Source organism: Aedes aegypti, chromosome 3 (genome assembly GCF_002204515.2).
Source record: "Aedes aegypti strain LVP_AGWG chromosome 3, AaegL5.0 Primary Assembly, whole genome shotgun sequence".
NCBI lineage: Eukaryota > Metazoa > Arthropoda > Insecta > Diptera > Culicidae > Aedes > Aedes aegypti.
Window position 1 is genome coordinate 173890677 of NC_035109.1, and position 24115 is coordinate 173914791.

Sequence of the window (24115 nt, forward strand, 5' to 3'; positions counted from 1 at the left end):
TTATACTACCGGTCTTCGCATGACACTACTCGCCAAATATATAACATCACATCACCGAAAGCTGCAATGAAACAATGATTCAAAATTAAACGTGTTGAAGATCATATAAGAACAACTGTTTGGATGAGCACAAATCAGAGCTAAATTTATGCGTAGGATTTAGGAACAAGTTTTCTTCATGTTTCTATCAAAGCGAGCTGAGTTTGTAATCATCACGAAATGGTTATAGTGTAATGTAATGAACGGCTTTATACGCTTACCTTTAAAAAATCTGTGAGGCAATCTCATATTGCCTAAGATAACGTGATGTCATTGCAAAGTGAATCTCATCTGAAAACAAAGAAAGAATATTAGTTTGCTGGCATCAATCTAGCCACAAGAACATCCCAACATATAAGCAAATTCAAATCAGCCGCCAAAAATAATCTTGAACGATATCGTAACATCCTGTTTCCGTAAAACACGGAAACGTTGGATGTCGTATGATATTGTTTAAGTCTCGTCATCAGTTTCATCATTAGAAATTGCTAAGCCGTTGGGTTCGTGTGCTTTAATTGGGTTTTCCACACAGAATTCCTTTCGATTTGGATTTTTTTTTTTAATCTAAGTTCCAAACTGCATTTAACCGAAAGGAAATCTGTAGAAACGAAGAAGATTTCAATATAATTACCTTATGAATTCGTTGTTTGTCAAACTAGTTGCTTAGATTGATCTGAAATAAGAAGAAAGAGTAGAAAATTAGTACGAGTAGGATACAGAGTCACATTCTGACGGAGAAAAGCTGACATCAGTAGCTAAATAATGCGTAGGAATTAGGAACAAGTTTTCTTCATGTTTCTATCGAAGCGAGCTGAGTTGGTAATCATCACGAAAAGAGGGATTCGACTCGAGTTTAATTGAGAAGTCTGTTTAGTAACTTACCTTTTACGAATAAGAAGCAGATAAGCGTTTCCACAATTCTAAAACTCCAATTCAGCTGCATGGTTTCCTGAAAGGAAAAATAGCAAATCATTAGCACTTGTTCTGCCTATCGAGCTTTCTACAATTGAAAACCAAATGAATCAGTCGCCAAATCATCTTAAACGAATTCCAAACATCCTGCCTCCGTAAAACACAGAAACATTGGTTGTCGTGTGAATTCGTTTCAGTCTCGTCATCAGTATCATCATTTGAGTTTTCGACAGAATTCAAAAATGATTGTCATGAGAATTTTTCTTACCTTTCGAAATCAATCGGGAGGAACGAAGACACGCATTTCGGAGTCTGAAAAATAGAACAATACTTCATTGTAATCGATAGACAAAATCTAGAGGTGTTTTGGGATAGTAATTTTGAATCAGTTCTAATTTTAATGCGTAGGAATTAGGAACAAGTTTTCTTCATGTTTCTATCAAAGCGAGCTGAGTTGGTAATCATCACGAAAAAGAAGGATTTGTTCGAGTTTTAATTTATGTCTGATTAGCAACCTACCTTTTACTAATAAGAAGAACAAAAGCGTTGCCACAATGCTGAAACACGAATTCATGCAGTTCCTGAAAAGAAGGAGAACAAACTATTAACAATGGTTCTGTCTGACGAGCTTTCTACAGATGGAAACCAAATGAATCAGCCGCCAAAAATAATCTTAAACGAATTCGTAACATCCTGTCTCCGTAAAACACAGAAACATTGGACGTCGTGTGAATTCGCATCAGTCTCGTCATCAGTATCATCATTTGGGTTTTCGAAAGTATGCAAAAAATATTGTTATGAATATTTCTCTTACCTTCCAAAATCAGTCGGCGGAACGAAGACACACATTTATGACATCTGAAAAAAAACACACACTTCATTGTAATTGATGGAGAGGTCTACACCAGTTTGTAAGATTGCAATATTAGATCAGTTCTAATTTTTAATGCGTAGGAATTAGGAACAAGTTTTCTTCATGTTTCTATCAAAGCGAGCTGAGTTTGTAATCATCATTAGAAAAGATAAAAAGGATACTTGATTCTATCATGTCAATTGTCATAAGGTCAGCGAGGTCAACAGGATTGACAATAGCATAAGTAAATTTAAGAAACTTAAGCACGAAACAAGTAGAGCATGATTGAACCAAGTTTTATTTATGAAGTGATGCTGTGCTTACCTTTATGTAGCGAACAACCCAAATCATTCGAGTGATCTGGAAATCTGAAATAACGAAATAAAACCACCTATTAGACTATTTGAACTTTATTTTTCTTAAAGGTATAGATTGAATTTATTTTTTACGGTCTCAGTGTATAATTTAATGCGTAGGAATTATAGGAACAAGTTTTCTTCATGTTTCTATCAAAGCGAGCTGAGTTGGTAATCATCACAGTTGAAACTCTGTACTACATGACCGATTTTTTTAGGATACTAGGTTTGCCTTTATATTATTGTATTCGAATGAATTCGAATTCGATTGAAAATTGGTTCCGCCGTAAACAAGAATGAGGGTGATAGTGACGAACCATACATAGTTTGTTTGAAAATTACATAAACGTAACGTTGTCACGATAAAAATAAGCATGAAACGAGCTCACCAGTTGGTAATCCATCCTCGACTGGAACAAATGTCTTTTCGTACTCGCACAACGCGAACCGGATTTAATTGATCTTGATTCCTTCGCTCGCTCCACTGGAGCATGGAACAGAACCAAAAGACCATGTTGAAAAGAAAAACCCGAAAATTGAACCAAATTTTTTACTAAAGCGATACGAAAAACGAGCTCGCTTTAGGCTTTACGAATCTCACTGCTCGGTAAGAGCGACGCTCAAAACGAACTCACTTGCTTGGACTTTACGAAGCGCACTCCAATGCAATGAAGTAAAACATCGAGGTCTCGTAACGCTGTTCAACACAACCTTATTATCGATATAAATGAAAAGTGTTAACATTGGGTGTAACTCTTAACATTACTATTAAGCAATTCGCACAAATTCGTAGGTGGTACAGTCCTAGATTGTTGTATTAGGGTTGCCTCCTTCGCGTCCGTTACCAAAGTCAAAGATTTGGAGACTAACCCTTGACTCTTAGACAAAATTGACGCATCCTCCAACAGCTGTCCTTGCGAATGCTGAGAAATGGGAAGGAACTATTAATTGAACACCTACTTAAGAAAGATGCAGAGAACTCTACGTCCTCTCATAGATGTTACGGGATATTGTGAAATGTTAATAAAATGGGAAAGACTATAGGAGATACGTTTGGTAGACGTTCTGGCACATATGAATAATATTTGGGCATTGATTCATATTGGAACAAACTCACCAAATTCTTCATTTGGAACCTGCAATTCAATGGACCGTCCAAATAAAAATGTCTACACTCGGGGTTGTGTAAACGATCCTGAATGTTTGGGTCGTCGTCGCAAAACACTGGACGAAACCCTAGAGAAAAAAAACACTCCGGAGACGAACAAAACGAACTGTCAGAGCTCTGTCAGGTATAACAAACTCTTGCTCAAATTAACTAAACATATTAGAACAATACTCGCATAATTGAAGATAATTGTAGTGTAAACAACTTATCGGGCGGTATGAATAAATTGTAAGAAAGTTGAGTTTACTACATTCTCCGTAGAAAATTCTACATGTGGAACATGTTTGGGTCCCTTTCGAACATAAGTACTACAAGCAACGCATGCATTATTGGTATTAATAAAAGTAGCATCACAGACAAACTGACGTAACAGCTAGAACAATTATCAATTTAAAACATAGTCACGTGAACATTTACCCCCAATGCTAAAAATACTTCATTTGGCCAACCGCGAACCAGGTGGCGGTAGTGAGCAAACGTCAAACTCGAACAAAAGTGATGCAAGCGCTACGGATGGCACGTCGGCCAACTACCAAATATTAGAATTGGGCGCTATTCTGCTGTGCGATGGAAATAATTAGAGTGTTACGTCTGTTTGTCTGTGATAGCATTTACTACAAAACTACTGATAGCTAGTTTCAGAGGTTGCTACACATGCTTTGAGATTGCGAGATTAAATGTAATAATTTATCTTTAAGTAAAATTCATTGCAAAACGATGTTACTTTTCATGTTTCGAAAGATGTTTTAAAATTTCAATAGGAATTTTGAGAAAAGAATACTGAGATTCCGTTATGATTTACCGTTTACGGTATTTGTATTTTCGTGTGATTTCTGGCAATACGATATATTTTCGAAGATTGTATAACATTTTGCGGTAATCCACTTCGCGGTGTACCATTTCGCGGTTTGCTATTTCGCGGTTAGTACCATTTGGCGGCATGTCATTTCGCGGTAAGTACCATTTCGCAGTGTACCGTTTCGCGGTTTGTACTGACTGAGATGTTTCATCTATCTTAACAGTGCAATTTGAAGGACTGTCTGTGTTCAAAAGAAGGGTAAAACACGGATGAAAATGTTCTTAGTGATACTGCCAACAACTTTTAGTGCAATTCGCAGGAAAAACCACACCGTGAAATGGTATAGACCGCAAAACGGTAAACCGCAAGATAATACTAACCGCGAAATGGTACACCGCGAAATGGTTGACCACGGAATGGTTTACCGCGAAATGTCGGACAACCAACTTCGAATATTCGTAAATATCTACTAGATTTCGATGGAAACTTTTGGGATATCGGTAAGGATTTGTTCAAATTCGACGGAAACCGTAGTGTTTTCATGGCTTTGTACAATATTTAAATCAAGTGCTACAATACTCGGTGAAGCGATGCCATACTTTTGGTGGTCAGATGTGTAAGTAAGTATGGACAAACAGTGGTTATACAATACTATCGGTCATGTAGTAGTACGGATTGTTAAACTAAATGCAAAGAACCAAGCTTTGATTATACATACCATTTTGTCGTAAGACGTCGCATAACGTTTCGATTAGTCAGACGAATTTAGTGCAGAATTGAATCTGAAACAAGAACAATAGTTTGACATTACTACTATGTTCTTACCACAGTTTAAACATGATGTGATGAATGATCCGAATCAGTAGATAATTTTAATGCGTAGGAATTAGGAACAAGTTTTCTTCATGTTTCTATCAAAGCGAGCTGAGTTGGTAATCATCACAGAATACAATTGGTTCAGGGACCAAGAAGCAATGGAGAATTATAATTGATTTTGTATGTTTCGTTTTCGAGCTTGAATTATAATTCTCCAATTGATCCAGTTGAATATTTAAATGTGTAAAATAATTAATGCTTACCTTTTTCTAGGTCAAACTGAATGCTCCCATAGATTAGAAAGATCTGTAAGAGAGGAAACGTTATGGATTAATTATCTTGTCGTTTAATTCAATACGTTTGCATTGATTTCGACTCACAGTCAGTCGGAATCATGTGACTCGTTCATAATTATTGTGAATAATTCAGAGACGAGAAATAACTAATGGAATGATCAGATCATCATGAAAATTCTATAACATTTAAAAAATCAGAGTGATATTTACCTTTCCGTGAAGCAGCACCTGCCCGAACTCGCCAATTGTTTGCAGTCTATAATTCGTATTCTGAAAGTAAACCATATTAGAAAAGTATTCTAAACGATGCAATATACTTACCTGAAATACAGTCATTAAGAGACAGGAAGAAACGTAATTCAGGACTTGTGACCAAACTAAACACACTACAAAAACGAAAGAACATTTTTTTACAACAGTTTCGGTTGTATTTCCTCTCACGCTCTCCCTTCTTTTCTGGCTTGCTTCACAACGGATGTTCTCCTTCTTTTACGCAAACGGAAATTTTCTGTTTTTTTTATCTTTACTCTAAGACGCCTTAACAGCTTGGCTTAAACCGACTCCTGTACTGGGGGTTCGTAGCCCTCGGGGCGGTCGATGGTGACACCACCTTCAGCAGCACCGGTCGACACTTCGGCTCCCTTACCGCCACCGTCACCGTGCAGCTCCAGCAGATTGGCCAGATCGAAGCGCGGCTTCTTCAGGACCTTAACCTGGAGAGAGAGAGGAGACGAGGTATGATGGGATCAGATTACTAAAAATGGTACATAATTCTGACTAGATAAATGGTGACCAGTGTTGTGAAAAACTCAATTTCTCACAACTCACGCTTGAGATTTTTCATGCGTGAGTTGTCATGCATGATTCTCAGCGGTCAAAAAATCATGGATGAGTTGGCTCACCTTTTTAACTCATTGTCTCGTATTTCCACAGTTTACTCACACACGGCAATAATTTCTTGTTAGTCTGGTAAAATTATGTTAATCCTTTCTAACGTAAACAACAACATTCGGGTTTCACGAATTTTTGTCGGGTTTTGCGACTGAATCATTTCTTACGGTTTGAGTTGATTGAGTTGATTGAGTTGATTTTGCATCAAAATCTCATGCGTGAGATTTGCGAAGCAGATCTCTAATGATTTTGCTCTCACGGGAGAGCGTATTGATTGAGATTTTGAGTGTGAGTCTATCAACACTGATGGTGACTTGTTATTTCGTCAGCTTTGTTCTCTTCGTCTTGCATGGTTTTCTGATACCTACACTGACGAAACAGAAGCTATGCTATTCATAACTCCTTTCATATGAAACAGTATTTTGCTAGATGAAAAACATTTCATACGATTTGTATGATTCTCATAGCTCGATAATGAAGATCATACGAATAAAATTTAAGATTTATACGAGGCCCTATAACATTTCATACGATGTGCTTATGAAATCCAAAGCAAGCCTTGTTTGAAATATATCATACGTTTTTCTTATGAACCGAGGTCTATTTTCAAATCGAATCAAAATGGCGTTTTTGCAGAAGGAGCTTTTAGAATTTTAAAGTTCAGGGCTGGTAGCAGTTAGACAGCAAAATAATAATGACTTTAGTGACCAAAATGATCAAAAAAGTGACCAAGAAGTGACCTAAAAGTGACTTGAAAACAACAAGTTTTAGTCATAAAAATGACAAGAAATGAAAATACGTACGAAAATATCGAGTAAGGGAGAGTTAACTGTATGTTATATTTCTGATTTCAGCCAAAAAACTAAACAAAAATATCAAATAGGGAGACTTACGGTTTCGGCACCATTCGACTATTATCGGCAATCAAATTTCAAACCCCAAATATACAGTATTTTTCTATCAAAACAGATCAGTGGAAACATTCAGATGATTATTTGTTCTGCCCGCTTCCCGCTGACGAGATTTCCGAGACTAAACAAACGATATCGCCGGAGATGTCATCAATTCAAATGAGCAAGCCTCAAAATGCGACTGATTTGGAGCTGCCGAAGAGATTCACCAGCAGTTGTTATGGGAAAGTTGCCGAAGAGATTGAGGCTGCCGACAATAGTCACACTGACAAGGGATGTTCGCAGCGTTGTAAAAACGTTTCCAAAAGCATTTTGACAAGTCTGTCGGTGTGAATCGATAGAGGATTGAGCAACGCATAAATGTAAATAGACAAACACGGAATTTGTCTGCTGATGTCCGAGAAAATTACAAAAGAAGCACGGCATAGGCTTAAGCTGCCGAGAATACGTAAGTTCCCCTACATGAACTCTGGTAAACAAACCGTGATAGATTTTTTAGCGGCGAAGTCATTGGAATGTTTATTGGCGACACAATGACTAATTTTGCATATTGTGCTCTGCAAGAGAAATCCACGAAATGCGTTAATCTGAAAATCTCAATATACCGTCGCAGGGATAATAAAAATCATCAAATGTTTCAGATTTGGCAAATTTGGAACATTTGCGTCCTTGCAGAACGGAACAATCCAAGCCTACTTGAAATTTCACGTTGCGTTTGAAATGCGCGCATATTTTCTGCGCGTTACCGCCGCCGCTGGATGGGGATTTAAAATGAGCGCCGCAATACTTAGATTATAAAGCATGCAGTAAACGATAGAAATGCTGAAATTCATGAACAGGTTGATTTGACGTTAGAGAATAGCCAACAATGTTAAAGCATTCATTACATAAACCAGTTTTTTGTATAGAAATAGTAGACCAAAGTCGTGAATTGCTTATTTTTTGGAATTTATAGTTGTGCTTATTCTGCACGGTGTGTGAGATGAGACGAGCCGCATGAGGTGACAAGTGTCGACTCGCTCCATTTGATTAACGTTAGTTGTCTCACGTCACCCGAGGTGAGAGCGACTAGTCTCATCACACGCGACGCGCAGAATAAGCACAAATGTAATTTCTGGAATGATGACATCATAACTACAAATATAAGTGCAAAATTGAAGTTCAAAAGCGAAAAATTAAGAATATTCCCACATTTACACATTATGTAAAATGAGCTTAAGTAATTCGAAGTATGTCTCAACAGTTGAATGCTTGAAACGTATTCAAATTACTTCACCGAATTACAATAGATATGAAACATCATCAAGGGACAGAACGTGCCTATCAAAAATTCTGGTAAATCTTGTACGGGGTGCATAAACGCTAGGCCGCAGAGTAAGGCATATGCTATAACTTTAAACTCTGATTCAGGTCAGTACAGAAAATTTCCTGGAAATTCAAAATTCATCAACTAAGAAGAAAGAAATTATGGCAAAAATTTTTGTCATTAATGGCGAACTCGATCGCCAAAATTCTTAAAAGTTGTTTCTTGGGACATGTCAGGAAGAGTTCGAGAATAAATTTACGATCATAAAGGAAGATTGTTTAGCGAAATCTTGTGGAATTTCTGGCTGAATCGAGAATTTAAAATAGAAGAGAAAAACATCCCAGCAAGAAATCATTTAAAATTTAACCCTCACTTTCCAAAGGTACCTTCGAAGCTTTATCTATAACTGGAGATAAACTGAATCTGATTCCTGAACAAGTTTCTGACAAATTTGTTATATTATTTTTAGTTAAAATTTCAGAGAAGTTTCAGGCTTCTATATTGAATCACTTTTGTTGAGCTTTCTTCAAAGGTAGGCTAAAGATCTCTTCAGTCTATTGTCCGTTGGTTTCTCCAGAAATTCATCTAAATATACTCAGCAGGTCTGTCAGTAATTGAGCCGTCATTCAAATTTAAAAAAAATCAGAACTTTTTTTTCACAAAACTCAACAAATAAATTCTAGATATCCTGTCAAAAATGTCTGTGCAGTATACACCTGAATTCTTCCAGAAAGTTAGCACAGGATCCTGTCCTCTTAAGATACTTCATTGATTTAGACACTGATCTTAAAAATTTTTGCATTGGAATAATAGAAACCAGTAAGACATTGCTGAACTGGCATTAAGGTTTAAGTAATTGGCGATAATCTGGTTAATTTATCATCCGATCACGAAAAAAGGGACTTAAGTGACCATTTTTCTGAAAAAAAAGTGACTTAAGTGACTTTCTGTTGGAAATAGTGACTTTTTAGTGACCAGGTCGAAAAAAGTGACCAAGTCACTGAAAAGTGACTTGCTACCAGCCCTGAAAATTTTGGCGAAGGCCTTGGCTGTGTTTAGAGGTAAAAAGTAATTATCGTTAATTCTACGTAAAGTGCGGTATAAATACGGCGACTTGGCCGAAAGAAGAAATTTCCAAAATGCATTGGGATTTTAATGAAAATACGAGGTTATCGAAGAGGGCAGAATAAAACGTGAGTTTAGCTATGGGATTTTATCATATGTTTCAAATTATTGATCGACAATCTTCTTCAGAATCTTTCCAACATATTAATAGCCACGAAGAAGCCTCCGGAAGCGGTTCCAGACTGCCAGGGGATTTCAGTTCTGACAAAGGCAATATTCGATTGGATGGCAATTTCAACAAGGAGACAAACTATTGATTTATAATTTATGAACAATGATCGAAAATTGTACTTTTTGCTGAACACTGTTTTCTTATTGATTTTTTTTTACATAAATTTAGCATAGTTTTATAATATTGAAGTGCTCATTTCAGATCAATTCAATAAGTTGCAAAAGACATTTAGACTGTTTATTTCGTTCTCGATCGCTAACAGTTGGCGCCAGCGGCAAAAAATACAGACAACAACCTTTCGAACATTCAGTTTCTTCCACTGGCCGCCAAGTGACGACACTGTTGTGTGTATTTCACCCAGTGATCGCGCTACGCTGGATTCTCAAATTTCTCAACCTTCCAACACAAGCGCATGGAAGAATGGTACCGTGAAGGCCCCATACTCTGCGCTGTTAAGGCTTTTCAAATTTCAAACAGCTGTAATTAATTGAAAACTAAACACAATAGTCTGAAATTTTGGGAGCAAATACTTATTGATCTTATGTATAAGGAAAAAATATGAAAGCTTTATTAAGTAATGATTTTTATTGCAAATTTTTATTTTTTCTTAAGGGTGTCCGTGTTCCAGGGTGGCCACCAAATTTAGATTTTATAATTCCCGCCTTTTTCCCGGTTTTCCCGGTATATTTTACATAATTTTCCCGGTTTTTAATTCATTCTTTCCAACGAGCAAAATTGGCTTTTTCCTTATAAAAAATCGTTTCTATGAAAAGCACCGCAGCATTTTTTTTTTTTTTTGAGATCGTAGTTCTTTAACGTAATCGAATTTTTTTCAACTCCTAATCCTTTGAATTTTCTTCATAAAAATAAAGAATTCTCTAAAGCAAATAAGTTCAAGGTATGAATGAAACAAGACCACACATGTAGAAGCACTTACTTAGGGATCACTCATAATTTTAATCAGTGCTGGGAATGGTAATAGTAGTAGGCTTGAATTTCGCGAAAATCTCGTGGCTCTCTCACTACAGTAGTTTAAAATCGTGAATCTCATCAAGTAGCCTATATTGGGTACATGAATTTCTTTAAACCAGTAGTGTCATTGAAGGCAATAAATGCGGGAAATGCAGCGGGAGATAGAGCATTTTTCTACAGTAATTTTGGGTTGCCCTTAGCAACGGGTGTTTTGCAATTTTCAAGGCTCTTTGCCTACAGCAGCGATTGGCGTGAGTTTCACTAGCTTCGCTGACTGTGATTGGCTTTGTTTGACTACTGTAGAGTGAATTTCAGATTTTTCCCCAACCCTGATTTTAATAACACCAAAAATTATTATTTTGGCATCCACCCACCCACTCATGCGTTTTGTATGGATATTCTACACATTTTATATGACCATATGACCTGTAACAGCCTGATCGTTATTAAAATCGTAAATAAGCCTTTATTCAAATCTTTGTCGATTAGATAACTAGTGGCATAATCAAAGCTTTTATAAATAAAGGCTTGTTTTCATGATTAGGTGTGGTATTCAGCAATTACAGCAGAGTTCTAAACCAATCTGCAATAAGTAATTAAACTTTGATTCAAAACGTCGAGTAAATAAGATAGAGAAAAGTTCAAAAACTATTAGCCCTGATAGTGCGAGAACAAAAATTCAAAAAAATAATTCGAAACATTTTTAAGAAACATGGTGTATCATAGTAGAAATTAAATAATTGATGTTTGAAAGATATTTGTTCGAAATTGCGAATGCCTCATGGCAATATCATTAAACATAACAACTTTCTATAACTTATTTTGGAGGTTGGTTTGTAGATTTCAACTTGAAGATGCTCGTTCAAAACGATTTTCCCGGTGATCTTCTCAAATTCCCGGTTTTTCCCGACTTTTTCCCGGTGGATTCAAATTCCCGTCTTTTTCCCGCTTTTCCCGTTTTTCCCGGTTCGGTGGCCACCCTGGTGTTCCTAACTCTGCGCACTCATTGCAATGCTCCTTATTCTGCGCATTTAGGTTCCTAACACTGCGCACTCGATAAATTCTTTATAACAGTTAAAGTATTTTACTAAAAGCATTACTAGCAGTTGAACTCTGAATTAATCTTCATTTTCTTACTTTATCCGGCATTACGTCCCTAGTGGAGCGTGGAATGTTTCTAACATAGAAGTTTACTAATTTAAGTGAATTTTATCTATAATTCAATCCATGATAATTACTGTTAATGAATGCCATTAAGTGCAACTCTCAAAATAATCGAAATCATTATCACCCTTATTCTTGTTTACGGTGGATCCAACTTTCGATCGGATCCATGGCCCATTTGATTTTGTTAGCGTAACAGTACTTTATGGGCGTTTCTATATAGCAAATACGATTAAACCTCGATGTTCCATTACTCGATATTGAATCACGGAACTATACAAAAAATCTAAATTATTAAATAATTAAAATTTTTATTGCATGGTTAGGGACCATTCTAAAATTACGTCCATCATTGAGGGGAGGAAGAGTCTATGACAATGTGACAATGCATGCATTAGGTACTGTAAAAAAATCGCGACAGGGATTGAGGGGACGGAATGTAGAAATCCTTAAAATATGATGGACGTCATTTTTTAATCTTCCCTTACTATGATGGTCCCCTCAAACCATTTTCCAAAGCATTTCTATTCCATATCACGATGATGTCGACAAGTCGATGGTTCCCTTCAATATCGACCTCTGGAGGGTTGATTGTTTGTTGAAAATAACGTTTTATAACTGCTGCGCATAGTAAGGAACATAGTTGAAAAATGGTTCCTTACTATGCGCACTTAAGAAGAATAAGAAAATGAATAAAAAAAAGATGCACTTTACCAGTGATGATTGCTCGATAAATAAACTAGTCAGTTAACTGTCAGCTGTCGAGCGATAAACATCATTTCATCGTTTCACATCACAAATCAATTATAATAATTTTCGTTTGGCCAATGGTTACCCCAGTCGTTCATGGGGAAAACCATAAAAGCTGATGGTGTGCCTTCCGGACCCTCCGACGGCGGTAGTCGGAGTGGCGTCCGCAAAATAAGTAGTATTCTGGAACGTCGTAGCTACGATAAAGGAAAAACAAAAGCGCAGCTAACCTCAACGCTGCAAACCGACTCATCCGATCAGATAGTGGTACCGGTGGTGGAACCTCATCTAAATCGCTCCCGTAGTGCATCTATGTCCGACTTCCCGGTTTTGGAATCGGAGAACTCTGGTGGTCCAGCACAAGTGTGTCCATCAATTCCACTGCGAAACAGTTTCGAGCTCTTGGTGCAGCAAAACAACATTGATGACGTCGAGAACGAGATGACGAATGTGAGCCAGAACATTCAAACAAATTCTGCTCGTTGTCCTCCTATCACCGTGTGGAAGATGTCCGTACAGGACATTAACAAGCTGCTGTATCAACTGAACGGCGACGGAAAGTTCGTGCTGAAAAATTCGAAAGGAGCAGTTCAAATTCGAACAAAGTGTAGTTCACTGTTTGTTGACATCCAAGAGGCACTCAAACAATTAAATGCCGAATTCTACACGCATGCAACTCGTGGTGATGCATCAGTGAAAATCGTTCTTTCGGGTCTCCCTGTTTATAACATAGAAGAAATTAAAACGGAATTGGCAAAGAACAACATCTCTCCCCGAGAAGTTAAGTTGCTGTATAAAACAAGGGACAGCAGTAGTGCACTCTACGTACTAAACTTCGCTAAAGGTACAGTTAAGCTCAACAAGTTGAGGGAGGTCCAGTACCTATTCAACGTTGTAGTCAGCTGGAGACACTGGACACGCAGAGTAAACGATATTCTCCAATGCTTTCGTTGCCAACGCTTTGGCCACGGTAGTCGTCACTGCAACATGCAACTGCGTTGTGTTAAATGCGGTAAGCAGCATACATCTGGCGATTGCACCATTCCTAAAAAAGCATCGGGTGGTAGCATATCCAAAACACACAAAGACATCAAATGTGCTAACTGTGGTCAAAATCATGCAGCAAGTTTCAGGGAATGTCCTTATCGGCTGGAGTTTATCAAACGACAAGTGAGCAGTGTATCTCGTCAAAACCCAAATGGTGGCCCGACGATTAATCCTCCCCGTAAGTTTACTTCGAGCTGGGTGACCCAAAACCGGTCGTTTGCCGAAGTTGTCTCTCGCCCTACTACATCGGAAATGAGACCAGAAGCTGCTAACACGACTACCGAGCGAAATAACACCAATCTCTTCACCCTTTCTGAGTTTCTCGGGTTAGCTAGAGAAATGTTCAACCGTTTTAGGGGATGTACTTCCAGAGAAGAACAATTTTTCGCTCTACAGGAGCTGATGGCGAAGTATTTATACATTCACTAGCTTACAGAAAGTTAAAGTAATGAACTGGAACGGAAGGTCCGTTCGCAACAAAACCCTGGAATTGTCGAATTTTATTCAGTCGCATGAAGTAGATATTGCAATCCTGACGGAGACATGGTTACAGCCCAATGCATCGTTCTTCATACCCAACTTCTCATGCATTCGGATGGATCGTCCTAACTCAGTGGCAGACCGCGGAGGCGGTGTAGCAATTCTGATAAGGAATGGAATCGACTACAATATGCTCAATTGTTTGAAAACCAAAATCATTGAATCTGTCGGGGTTCGTCTTCATTCGACCATCGGAAGTATTGACATAATAGCAGCATATTTTGCGGGCAGCCGGTCGAAAGACGAACTACTGAAGTTCAAACACGACATCAAAACACTTACTAGACGTTCCGAGACATTTGTCGTCGTGGGAGATTTCAATGCAAGGCATCGTATGTGGCACTGCAGCAGAGCGAACACAGCTGGTAACACGCTGGCAGGTCTAATACAGTCTTCAAACTTCTATGTACACGCCCCTCAGAGTCCTACATACATCCCGAGTGGTACAGGAAGACCTTCAGTCCTGGATCTCGTGCTTTCTAACAACCTTGTTAATATGTCAGTTCCAATAGTTCATCACGATCTCTCATCTGATCATCTTCCAACAATCTTCGAACTTAATACCGGTTCCAGTGTCGTCGTCCGAAACACACAAGTTCGCTGCTACCAAAGGGCCGATTGGTCCCGCTTCAAAAATGTGATCAACTCAAAAATTGATCTCTCCTCGGAGTTAATCAACAACCTACACAGTGTAGCAAACATTGATGAAGCAATCAACAATATAACAACAGTTATATCAGAAGCAGAAGATCGCTCAGTGCCACTGGTCAGTCCTCCAAACCCTGTTAAAATCATCGTTCCTGACTGTATCAAACTGCTTATACGACTCCGTAACTGCAGACGACGTCAATTCCAAAGATCAAGGGATCCTGCTTTAGGCCTGATTGTCAAGTCACTGAACACTAGAATCGAAGATGAGCTTGCCAAAATTCGTTACAGGAACTTCGACAATACAGTCCAAGAATTAGTCAAAGGAGGTAAGAAGTTTTGGAAAATTTCCAAGCACTTGAGAAACAAAGTGAAATATAATCCTCCCCTACAAGTTGATAGTAGTTTGATGATATCGCCTGCGGAGAAAGCGCGGGTACTAGCGGAATGTTTCTCTAAAGCACACAATAATTCATTGCCTGGTGTCCCTACTATTAACAGCGAAGTGGAAGAAGCAATAGCTGATGTTGAGGCGCAACAACAAGTCAACGACGACTGGACTACGTATACCAAACCGAAGGAAGTAAACAGCATTATTCGGGGGCTGGCAGCAAGAAAAGCACCTGGGATGGATGGCGTAAAGAACATCTGTATGAAACAATTACCACGTAAAGGCCTTGTCTATTTGACAAAAATTTTTAATGCATGCATAAAGCTTTGCTACTTTCCGCAACAGTGGAAACATGCTCAGGTGATAGCTATCGCAAAGCCAAATAAGGACATCACCAAACCTGAAAACTATCGTCCTATAAGTCTTCTCAGTACTTTGAGTAAAATATTGGAACGGATCATTTTAGCCAGGTTGAATCGACACCTTGAAAATCATGAAATAATTCCAAACGAACAATTTGGATTCAGGAAGGCACACTCAACAAATCATCAGCTGGTTCGGATAACTAAAGCCATCAAAAAAGGCTTCAGCGATCGGAAATCAACAGGAATGGTGATGCTCGACGTTGAGAAAGCTTACGATAGCGTGTGGCAGGACGCAGTTGTCTTCAAAATGACAAAAGCCAATTTTCCGAACTATCTCCTAAGATTGGTACTATCTTTCTTGAAAAACAGAAGCTTCCAAGTCAAAGTGCACGGCGAATTATCTAGACCTTGTGAAATACCATTTGGTGTCCCCCAAGGGTCGGTACTAAGCCCAACTCTGTACAACATCTTTACAGCTGACGTCATCAAGGTGGATGGAGTCACGTATGCTTTCTTTGCAGATGATACAGGATACTTAGTGACCCATCGCGACCCGCAAGTTATCACCCAAAAGCTTCAAGAAGCCCAACATAAAATCGAGGAATTCCATCGCAAATGGAAAATAAAAATCAATCCTACGAAGACGCAGTCAGTCTACTTTACGCGCAATCGTTCTCCTCGGCTGCTCCCAAATGTCGAGATCAGAGCAAACGGCCACAGCGTTCCGTGGACTCCAGAAGCAAAATATCTCGGATTGATTATGGACTCCAAACTGAAGTTCGATAAGCATATCAACCAGACATTGGTCAAGTGCGATAGGCTTATCCGCTCGCTTTACCCACTGGTAAAACGCCGGTCGTCCCTACAACTTCATAATAAATTGCTTCTATACAAAGGCGTCTTTCGAGCTATACTCACGTATGGATCTCCTGCTTGGATGAACTGCGCTGCGTCACATAGAAGGCGTTTACAGGTGAAGCAAAATAAGCTGCTGAAGATGATCTTCAACCTTGACCCGTGGTACCCCACTGATGACCTGCACGCCGTTGCAAAAATGGAAACTCTAGATGAATTCATCAACCGCAATGGTGAAAAGTTTCTTCTTAGTTGCCAACTGTCCATCAACCCATTGATCGAAGGCATCTTAACAACTTAAATTACTGTGATATTATTTTAAACACTTAAATCGCTTGGTTTTTTTTTTCTGTTTTTCCAAGAAATTGTTCAATGTATGTTATCTCGCCCCAAATGTTATCGTAAAACCTAGTTTAAATTCGTAGTTGTAAATCAAATTTGTGTATCTCTACTATGTCAATAAAGCTTGAAATAAAAAAAAAAAAAAAAAAAAAAAAAAAAAAAAAAAAAAAAAAAAAATAAATAAATAAACTAGTGCCTAGGTACTAAAAATCTGAAATATATTATCTTTAATTTGCTTCAAATGACTTAAGTGATGAGGTACTCCCTTAGCATTTTTGCTAACGGGCAGTCAATTTGGACGTTTTTCAATATTTTTAAAGCTATTTTATTTTTTATAAAAGTAATAAACGTATTACTATTGTAGCAATATAGGAAAAAAATTGTAAACAAAAATTTAAGTATTTTACCAGATTCTGGTGGATTTTGGTAAAAGTGCGCAGAGTTAGGAGCTGCGCAGAGTTAGGGGCCCTCACGGTAGTCGGAGAACTGTCAAAACGTATAAAAAATAATGAAAAACGTAGATTACTAGCAATTAGGAAACTGGATCGAAAAAGTAGTGATTAGAAAACAAGCGTAATGTGAATAGATAACTTTTTGTGTTTAGTTCATCTGCCATGGTGCTTTCTTTGCTTCAGGATTTCGATTTTACTACCAATGAAAAAGAGCCATCTATTGCCTTTTCAGTTTTGAATATCGCCCTATAGTAAGTACGATTGATTTAACTTGAACTATGAATTTATTTCGTTATTAATATTACAGATACCTGTGTCGTTAACGAAGCTTTATATTCTTTACCCAAAGTTCGTTCTCGTTATCCGTAAGTTTTTTATGAAGCAATTCAATCAATAATGAAGTTAGAATTTGCTAAACCAGCCTTGAACATTCATTCAGATTGCAGTGCGATTGTAATTCACCGTTGAGGTCAAAAGGAGCAATTTGCAGACTAAAAGCCACCGAAATTAATTTTCACCATTTGTAGCTTAAAAGCAACATTTTTTTTTTTTTTTTTTTTGTATGGTATTCAGTTGGAGCTGCCTGACAGCTTAACTTGTCAAGGCTGAACCCTCGGTCTGGCTTTTGCCAAGTTTCCCCTCTACCAGAACCAATACTCAGACGGACTAGGCAATGGCGCCCACATGAACACTGTTTTTTTATTAGTATTGTGACGTGGTAGTTTTTGAAAAGTACCCATATTCCCTTGCTTCTGAGAAAAGGAAGCATTATGAAAATCAGCAGCTCCATTAGAATTTGTTTGATATAGTAGTGTAGAATTTGTTTGAAATAGTAGTGCATTACTAATACTGTCTAGTCGAAATGGTTTTGAATAATTTGTCATTCAAATGCTATTCTGATTACTATTGTCTTTTACGTAAGATTAGAGTCTTAAATGTCAAGTGTCGTCAAGTCTTAACAAAATTAGGCTGTTTAGTAGTAGTTCTAGTTAATTTCATTTTTTGTTGTTAAAAGTATTTATTAGTCATTACGTTCATATATCCTTAAAGAAAAAAGTCGCTTTCCTTGTCTGTTCAACATTTTTTCGAAACTAGCAAGTGTACCCTAATGACCGATCTCAGCGTCTTACTTTCCATAGTCATTCTTATAGTGAATATTGAAGAGTAAAGTTACCTTAGGCTTCTATTAAAGTCTCCTACAAGATTCACTTTTCGGTGGCAAATGCAATGCTTCACAACGCCTACTTTCTACTTGTGAATTTTGCGAAAATGAAGCTGGAATTAGATTATTTATACCGCTGTTACCAAAGAGGTATTTCTTATTATGGCAATGTAAAAACCATATTAAAATAAGATTTTCGCCACTTATTTCTACTCAGTGAATCTACTAGTCATTTTCCTAAGAGTTCCTAAGTATTCCCTACGTCGTATATGATAACGATGTATCTAGCTAGCTAATAGTAAGAGTGGCTACGGATCATTCTGGTTAGCAAAAGGCAAACTGAACGTCACCAATAGTATTAATGTCCACATCGAATAGATTAATTATTTGAAATGGGCATCAATTCTATCAATGACGCAGAATGTCCGTTGGATCACATCCGAGATATTATTGCGTCTATGCCATATGAATTATGACGCGGCTTTAAGCAAAAAATGCCAAAATGTGATACCACCACTACAGGTTACGCCTTTGGTTTCCATCATATGGGCTAATGGATTATGCCCTCCCATCGCGGCAAGGTCGCATAACCAAGGGGAGGGTCCATTTGTAGCTTAAAAGCAACATTCTACAATTAATTGATCGCTGAAGAATCGAAGACTTATTTCCTCCAACGGTGGTAACACCCATGTTATACTGAAATAAAAATGTGTTCTAAGGATTTAACAAATACGGAAATACGATAGAGGTGAGTAAACGATAGCTTGAAAGTGATTTTTATATGAGCTAATGTTACTCTTTGTGGCAGGATTGCATCGACCGCTACTACTCCGCAATTCTCCCGCGGCCCAGCACGAGTCACCGTAAAATTTCATATAGATTTATGCTGCTAGATCATGATATTATTAGACGTGAAAATTTGAATTATACGTTTACGTTGTCCTTTTTCCTAATAGCAATTTGGTTCTCCGGAGGAACAAACCCATGCACCGTATTTACAGACGGTAAACGTTCACCGAAAACCTCAGTTGTCAATGAGGTTCAAAACACAAATTACCGAAAGGTCAGTAATCTATTCGTTTACCGAATCAATTATCGATCGTTCAGCTGTTGAGATTTCGGTAATGCGATTACCGAGGTCGGTGATTTGGTCTAAGTCAGCGGTCTATTTTATAAGTCGAGTCGATCAAAATGACTCGACTAGAGTCACTGTCGACCAAAAAATCGCTCGACTCAGCTCTGTCATTCGAGATTTTCGACAGTTGTCACTCTATGTGACTGGATTACTATGGACCTGACAGAGACTCGCGGAGAGGAAAAATATCAACGTAATATGCAGCCCAGATTCCGCTGTCACGAAACGTCAAATGCAGCCCGTCGTTTTTATGGCTGAAAAAGTGAAAAGTATTTTTTTTTTTTTTTTTTTTTTTTTGTATGGTATTCAGTTGGAGCTGCCTGACAGCTTAACTTGTCAAGGCTGAACCCTCGGTCTGGCTTTTGCCAAGTTTCCCCTCTACCAGGACCAATACTCAGACGGACTAGGCAATGGCGCCCACATGAACACTGTTTTTTATTAGTATTGTGACGTGGTAGTTTTTGAAAAGTACCCATATTCCCTTGCTTCTGAGAAAAGGAAGCATTATGAAAATCAGCAGCTCCATTAGAATTTGTTTAAAATAGTAGTGTAGAATTTGTTTGAAATAGTAGTGCATTACTAATACTGTCTAGTCGAAATGGTTTTGAATAATTTGTCATTCAAGTGCTATTCTGATTACTATTGTCTTTTACGTAAGATTAGAGTCTTAAATGTCAAGTGTCGTCAAGTCTTAACAAAATTAGGCTGTTTAGTAGTAGTTCTAGTTAATTTCATTTTTTGTTGTTAAAAGTATTTATTGGTCATTACGTTCATATATCCTTAAAGAAAAAGTCGCTTTCCTTGTCTGTCCAACAATTTTTCGAAACTAGCAAGTGTACCCTAATGATCGATCTCAGCGTCTTACTTTCCATAGTCATTTTTATAGTGAATATTGAAGAGTAAAGTTACCTTAGGCTTCTATTACAGTCTCCTACAAGATTCACTTTTCGGTGGCAAATGCAATGCTTCACAACGCCTAGTTTCTACTTGTAAATTTTGCGAAAATGAAGCTGGAATTAGATTATTTATACCGCTGTTACAAAAGAGGTATTTCTTATTATGGCAATGTAAAAACCATATTAACGTGAAGATGCATCGAAGCCAAACATCGAATTTTCAAAAGCACAAATCTAGAGAACCAGACAACCATTTGTGCTGAAAATGCTACTCACTAGTCACTCGCTGGTGGTGACCAATCGATTAGATTTTCAGCACTAACGGTTGTCAGGTTCTCTAAATTTGTGCTCTTGAAAATTCGAGGTTTGGCTTCGATGCATCTTCACCTTAAAATAAGATTGTCGCCACTTATTTCTACTCAGTGAATCTACTAGTCATTTTCCTAAGAGTTCCTAAGTATTCCCTACGTCGTATATGATAACGATGTATCTAGCTAGCTAATAGTAAGAGTGGCTACGGATCATTCTGGTTAGCAAAAGGCAAACTGAACGTCACCAATAGTATTAATGTCCACTTCGAATAGATTAATTATTTGAAATGGGCATCAATTCTATCAATGACGCAGAATGTCCGTTGGATCACATCCGAGATATTATTGCGTCTATGCCATATGAATTATGACGCGGCTTTAAGCAAAAAATGCCAAAATGTGATACCACCACTACAGGTTACGCCTTTGGTTTCCATCATATGGGCTAATGGATTATGCCCTCCCATCGCGGCAAGGTCGCATAACCAAGGGGAGGGTCTGAAAAAGTGAAAAGTATTGTATTCAAAATAAACTGTTATTAAAAACCTCAGTCAGCGGACCAGTTTTTCCAAAGATGCTGATAAATCTAAATACAGAACTAGTTATTTCTAGTGTCTGCTACGTTTGCTGATAGAAAATTTCAATCTAAAAGCTTTTTCTGCTTCGGTGTGATGCAAACGCAATAAGTTTTTGCTGAGATGTTCATGTGACGGTTTGAACGGCTGGCGCATGATTGAAGTAACACACAGAGGGGAATAAGAAAAAACTCAGCAATCACAGAAAAAGAAGACCAATGCACGAGTTCACTTTTTGACGTTTTAGCGGTGCCATGTTATTTATGTGACCATGGAAACCGGTGAAATCTAAAATATGCATGCTTGCTTTGATCGACAATGAATGGACCGATGCACGAGTTCACTAATTTGATATTTGAGCGGTGCCGAATTCACTCGTTGCCATGGTCACATAAATAACACGGCACCGCTCAAACGTCAAATAGTGAACTCGTGCATCGGTCCATAGACAAGTCACATGAATCTGCTCTATTTACAAAATAGGCCCCTCAATATGTAAAAATATTTCTAACAGTTTTCATTGTGAACACTACTTGAATTGTGAGTCCCATGTATTATAGTTCCGATTTATAACAAATTTTCATTTGATATTTGCGTTTTATAGTGATATTTTACTGTAAATTACAATGTGTTGCAAGTCACCCCGTTAGACGGTATGCTACACGATAGAGATTCATAAGCGTGCGTATGACAATGATTAGTAACACTGTGATAAAGAATCTCCTTCCTATCCAAAAACACGCAAGAACTTAATACAAATTTCTAATGGAATAAAGACAGAAGAACCAACTAATGAGTCATAAGAACTTTTAATTTAGGGCTCATTCAAAAATTTCATAACGCTTTAGGGGGTGGGTGGGTGTCCGAACGTTGTTACGGCTCATACAAAAATAGTAGACTGTCAATACAAAAAGCGTCACGAGGGGGTGGGTGGGAGTCCAAAATAACCAATTTAAATATAATGAACAAGCCCTTATCGTTTCGTTCATAATGTAAATGGGTATAATGTCATAAAATATCAATAAGGATCATAGATATCAATTGTGGAATTCATCAGGACCTAAGGACCTCTAAATACAGTCACCCCACGCAGTTGAATCACCCATAATTTATGAATCAGCCGACTTCAAAAGACAAAATTATTATCAAACTTGTCACAAAACATCACAGAATAATTTTTACTGATAAGAAACTATGTGTAAAAATAATTCTGTGAAGTTTTGTGACATCGTACCTGCCACACGATATACGAATGCAAAAATGGTAACTTTGGCAAAGAAAGCTCTCCGTTAATAACTGTGGAAGTGCTCCTAAGAACACTAAACTGAGATGCAGGCTCTAAAATGTTTCACCTGGGTCAAATAAGAGACCTTAGAAACCTTCCATTAAAAAAGTAGACTTTTAGAGACTTTAAAATCGTGACCTGCCCCTACCAGCCTGGATTAACAATAAATTAGATCGGAATGGTGAACGGTAAATTGGATTGATGAAACATGACCAGCCTACCGAAGTATGCTGGCAAAGGTTTTGAATGTCGTATTGTGATCCTCTAGTTAGGATTCCAGCACACAATTAAGCGTTCCTATACATCCTGTGTAGGTCACAAACAGGATATACAGGAGACGAAAACATTCACTATTCACTTTCAAAGTTTCGCGCATTGTTTGTGGAGTTGTTCGGAAGCACTCCAGGCGAAAGGATCCAGTGTCTTCTTAAGGTGATTATAGAACGAAGCCATACCTCAAATTTTCAAAAGCACAAGACTTGAGAACCAAAAACCGCTTCGCGTTGAAAATCTATCCCATTGGTCACCACCAGCCAGCAAGCAAGTTGATTGGTTTTCAACGCGAACTGTTGTCAGATACTCTCGTCTTGTGCAATTAAAAATTCAAAGTTTGGCTTCGTTTTATAATCACCTTAATCGATCAGAGCAGGATTTTTACTAAACATTCACTTTTCTGCAAGAACGCACTTTCGTCCTCTTTGTGGACAACAGTTCACTACCGTGGTCACTGCACTTTGGCCATTTTTCTGTCCCCCTTATCCCAGCATTAGGTTACTTACCTTGCGAATGTAGACATCGTGCAGCGGGTAGATTCCCTGGCACGACTTCTCGATGTCCTTAGCGATCGAGTCGGGCAGCAGCTTGTTGACGACCTCCTTCAGATCGGAGCTGGTCACGTCCCGGGTGATGATGGTGGTCATCTTCCGGCGGATCTCCTTGATCTGGGAGTGCTGGGCATAGCAAGTCTTGCGCTGCGAAACCGAATCCTTGATGGTGAATCCGATGCAGAACACTCGCAGCAGATAGCCATCGGTGGTCTTGACATCGACCGAGCACTCGATCAGGGTCTGCCACTTCTTGACCATAGACCTGGAACACAGAAGGGGTAGGGAATCCGGTTATCAAACTATTGTTTACCAAGAGGCGTCTTTCCTTCGTTCGAGGTTAGATGAAACAGCAAAACAATGACGCCACTTACCTCAACTTATCGGTGGTCAGGTCCATTCCGTGGAAGTTGCACAGGACATTACGGCCGTGGACATCCTCAGCGATCAGTTTGAACTTGCGGAAAGATCTCTCGGCGTCGGTGTCGTTCTGCAAATCGGCCAGAGAAACCTCAAACACGCGGCCCTTCAGACCATCGGAGGCAATCCTGGTTCCCTGGGTACGGTTTACCAGGGTTTTGCCGACCTGCCGGTTCGAGAACATGTTCGGGGCCTTCACATCGTACCAGTCCTTGCGGGTGAACGGATCCACAACCTTCTTTTTCGATCCTTTTTTGCCTCCTTTGGAGGTACCCTTATTTTTGCCGACCGCCATGATTACACTTCACGATCCAAAAGAACGGAAACACTCGACGTT

General features: G+C 38.4%; 1 protein-coding gene across 1 annotated transcript; it reads right to left on the reverse strand.

The window, feature by feature from the left end:
• Positions 1-5644: 5644 nt before the first annotated feature.
• Positions 5645-24114, reverse strand: LOC5567163 (40S ribosomal protein S3a). Its single transcript, XM_021854419.1, has 3 exons — positions 23733-24114; positions 23314-23623; positions 5645-5952 (listed from the first exon to the last, which is right to left on the reverse strand). The coding sequence occupies exons 1-3, from the start codon at positions 24071-24073 to the stop codon at positions 5791-5793; spliced, it is 813 nt and encodes a 270-aa protein (XP_021710111.1). The 5' UTR covers positions 24074-24114; the 3' UTR covers positions 5645-5790.
• Between the last annotated feature and the right edge of the window lies 1 nt (position 24115).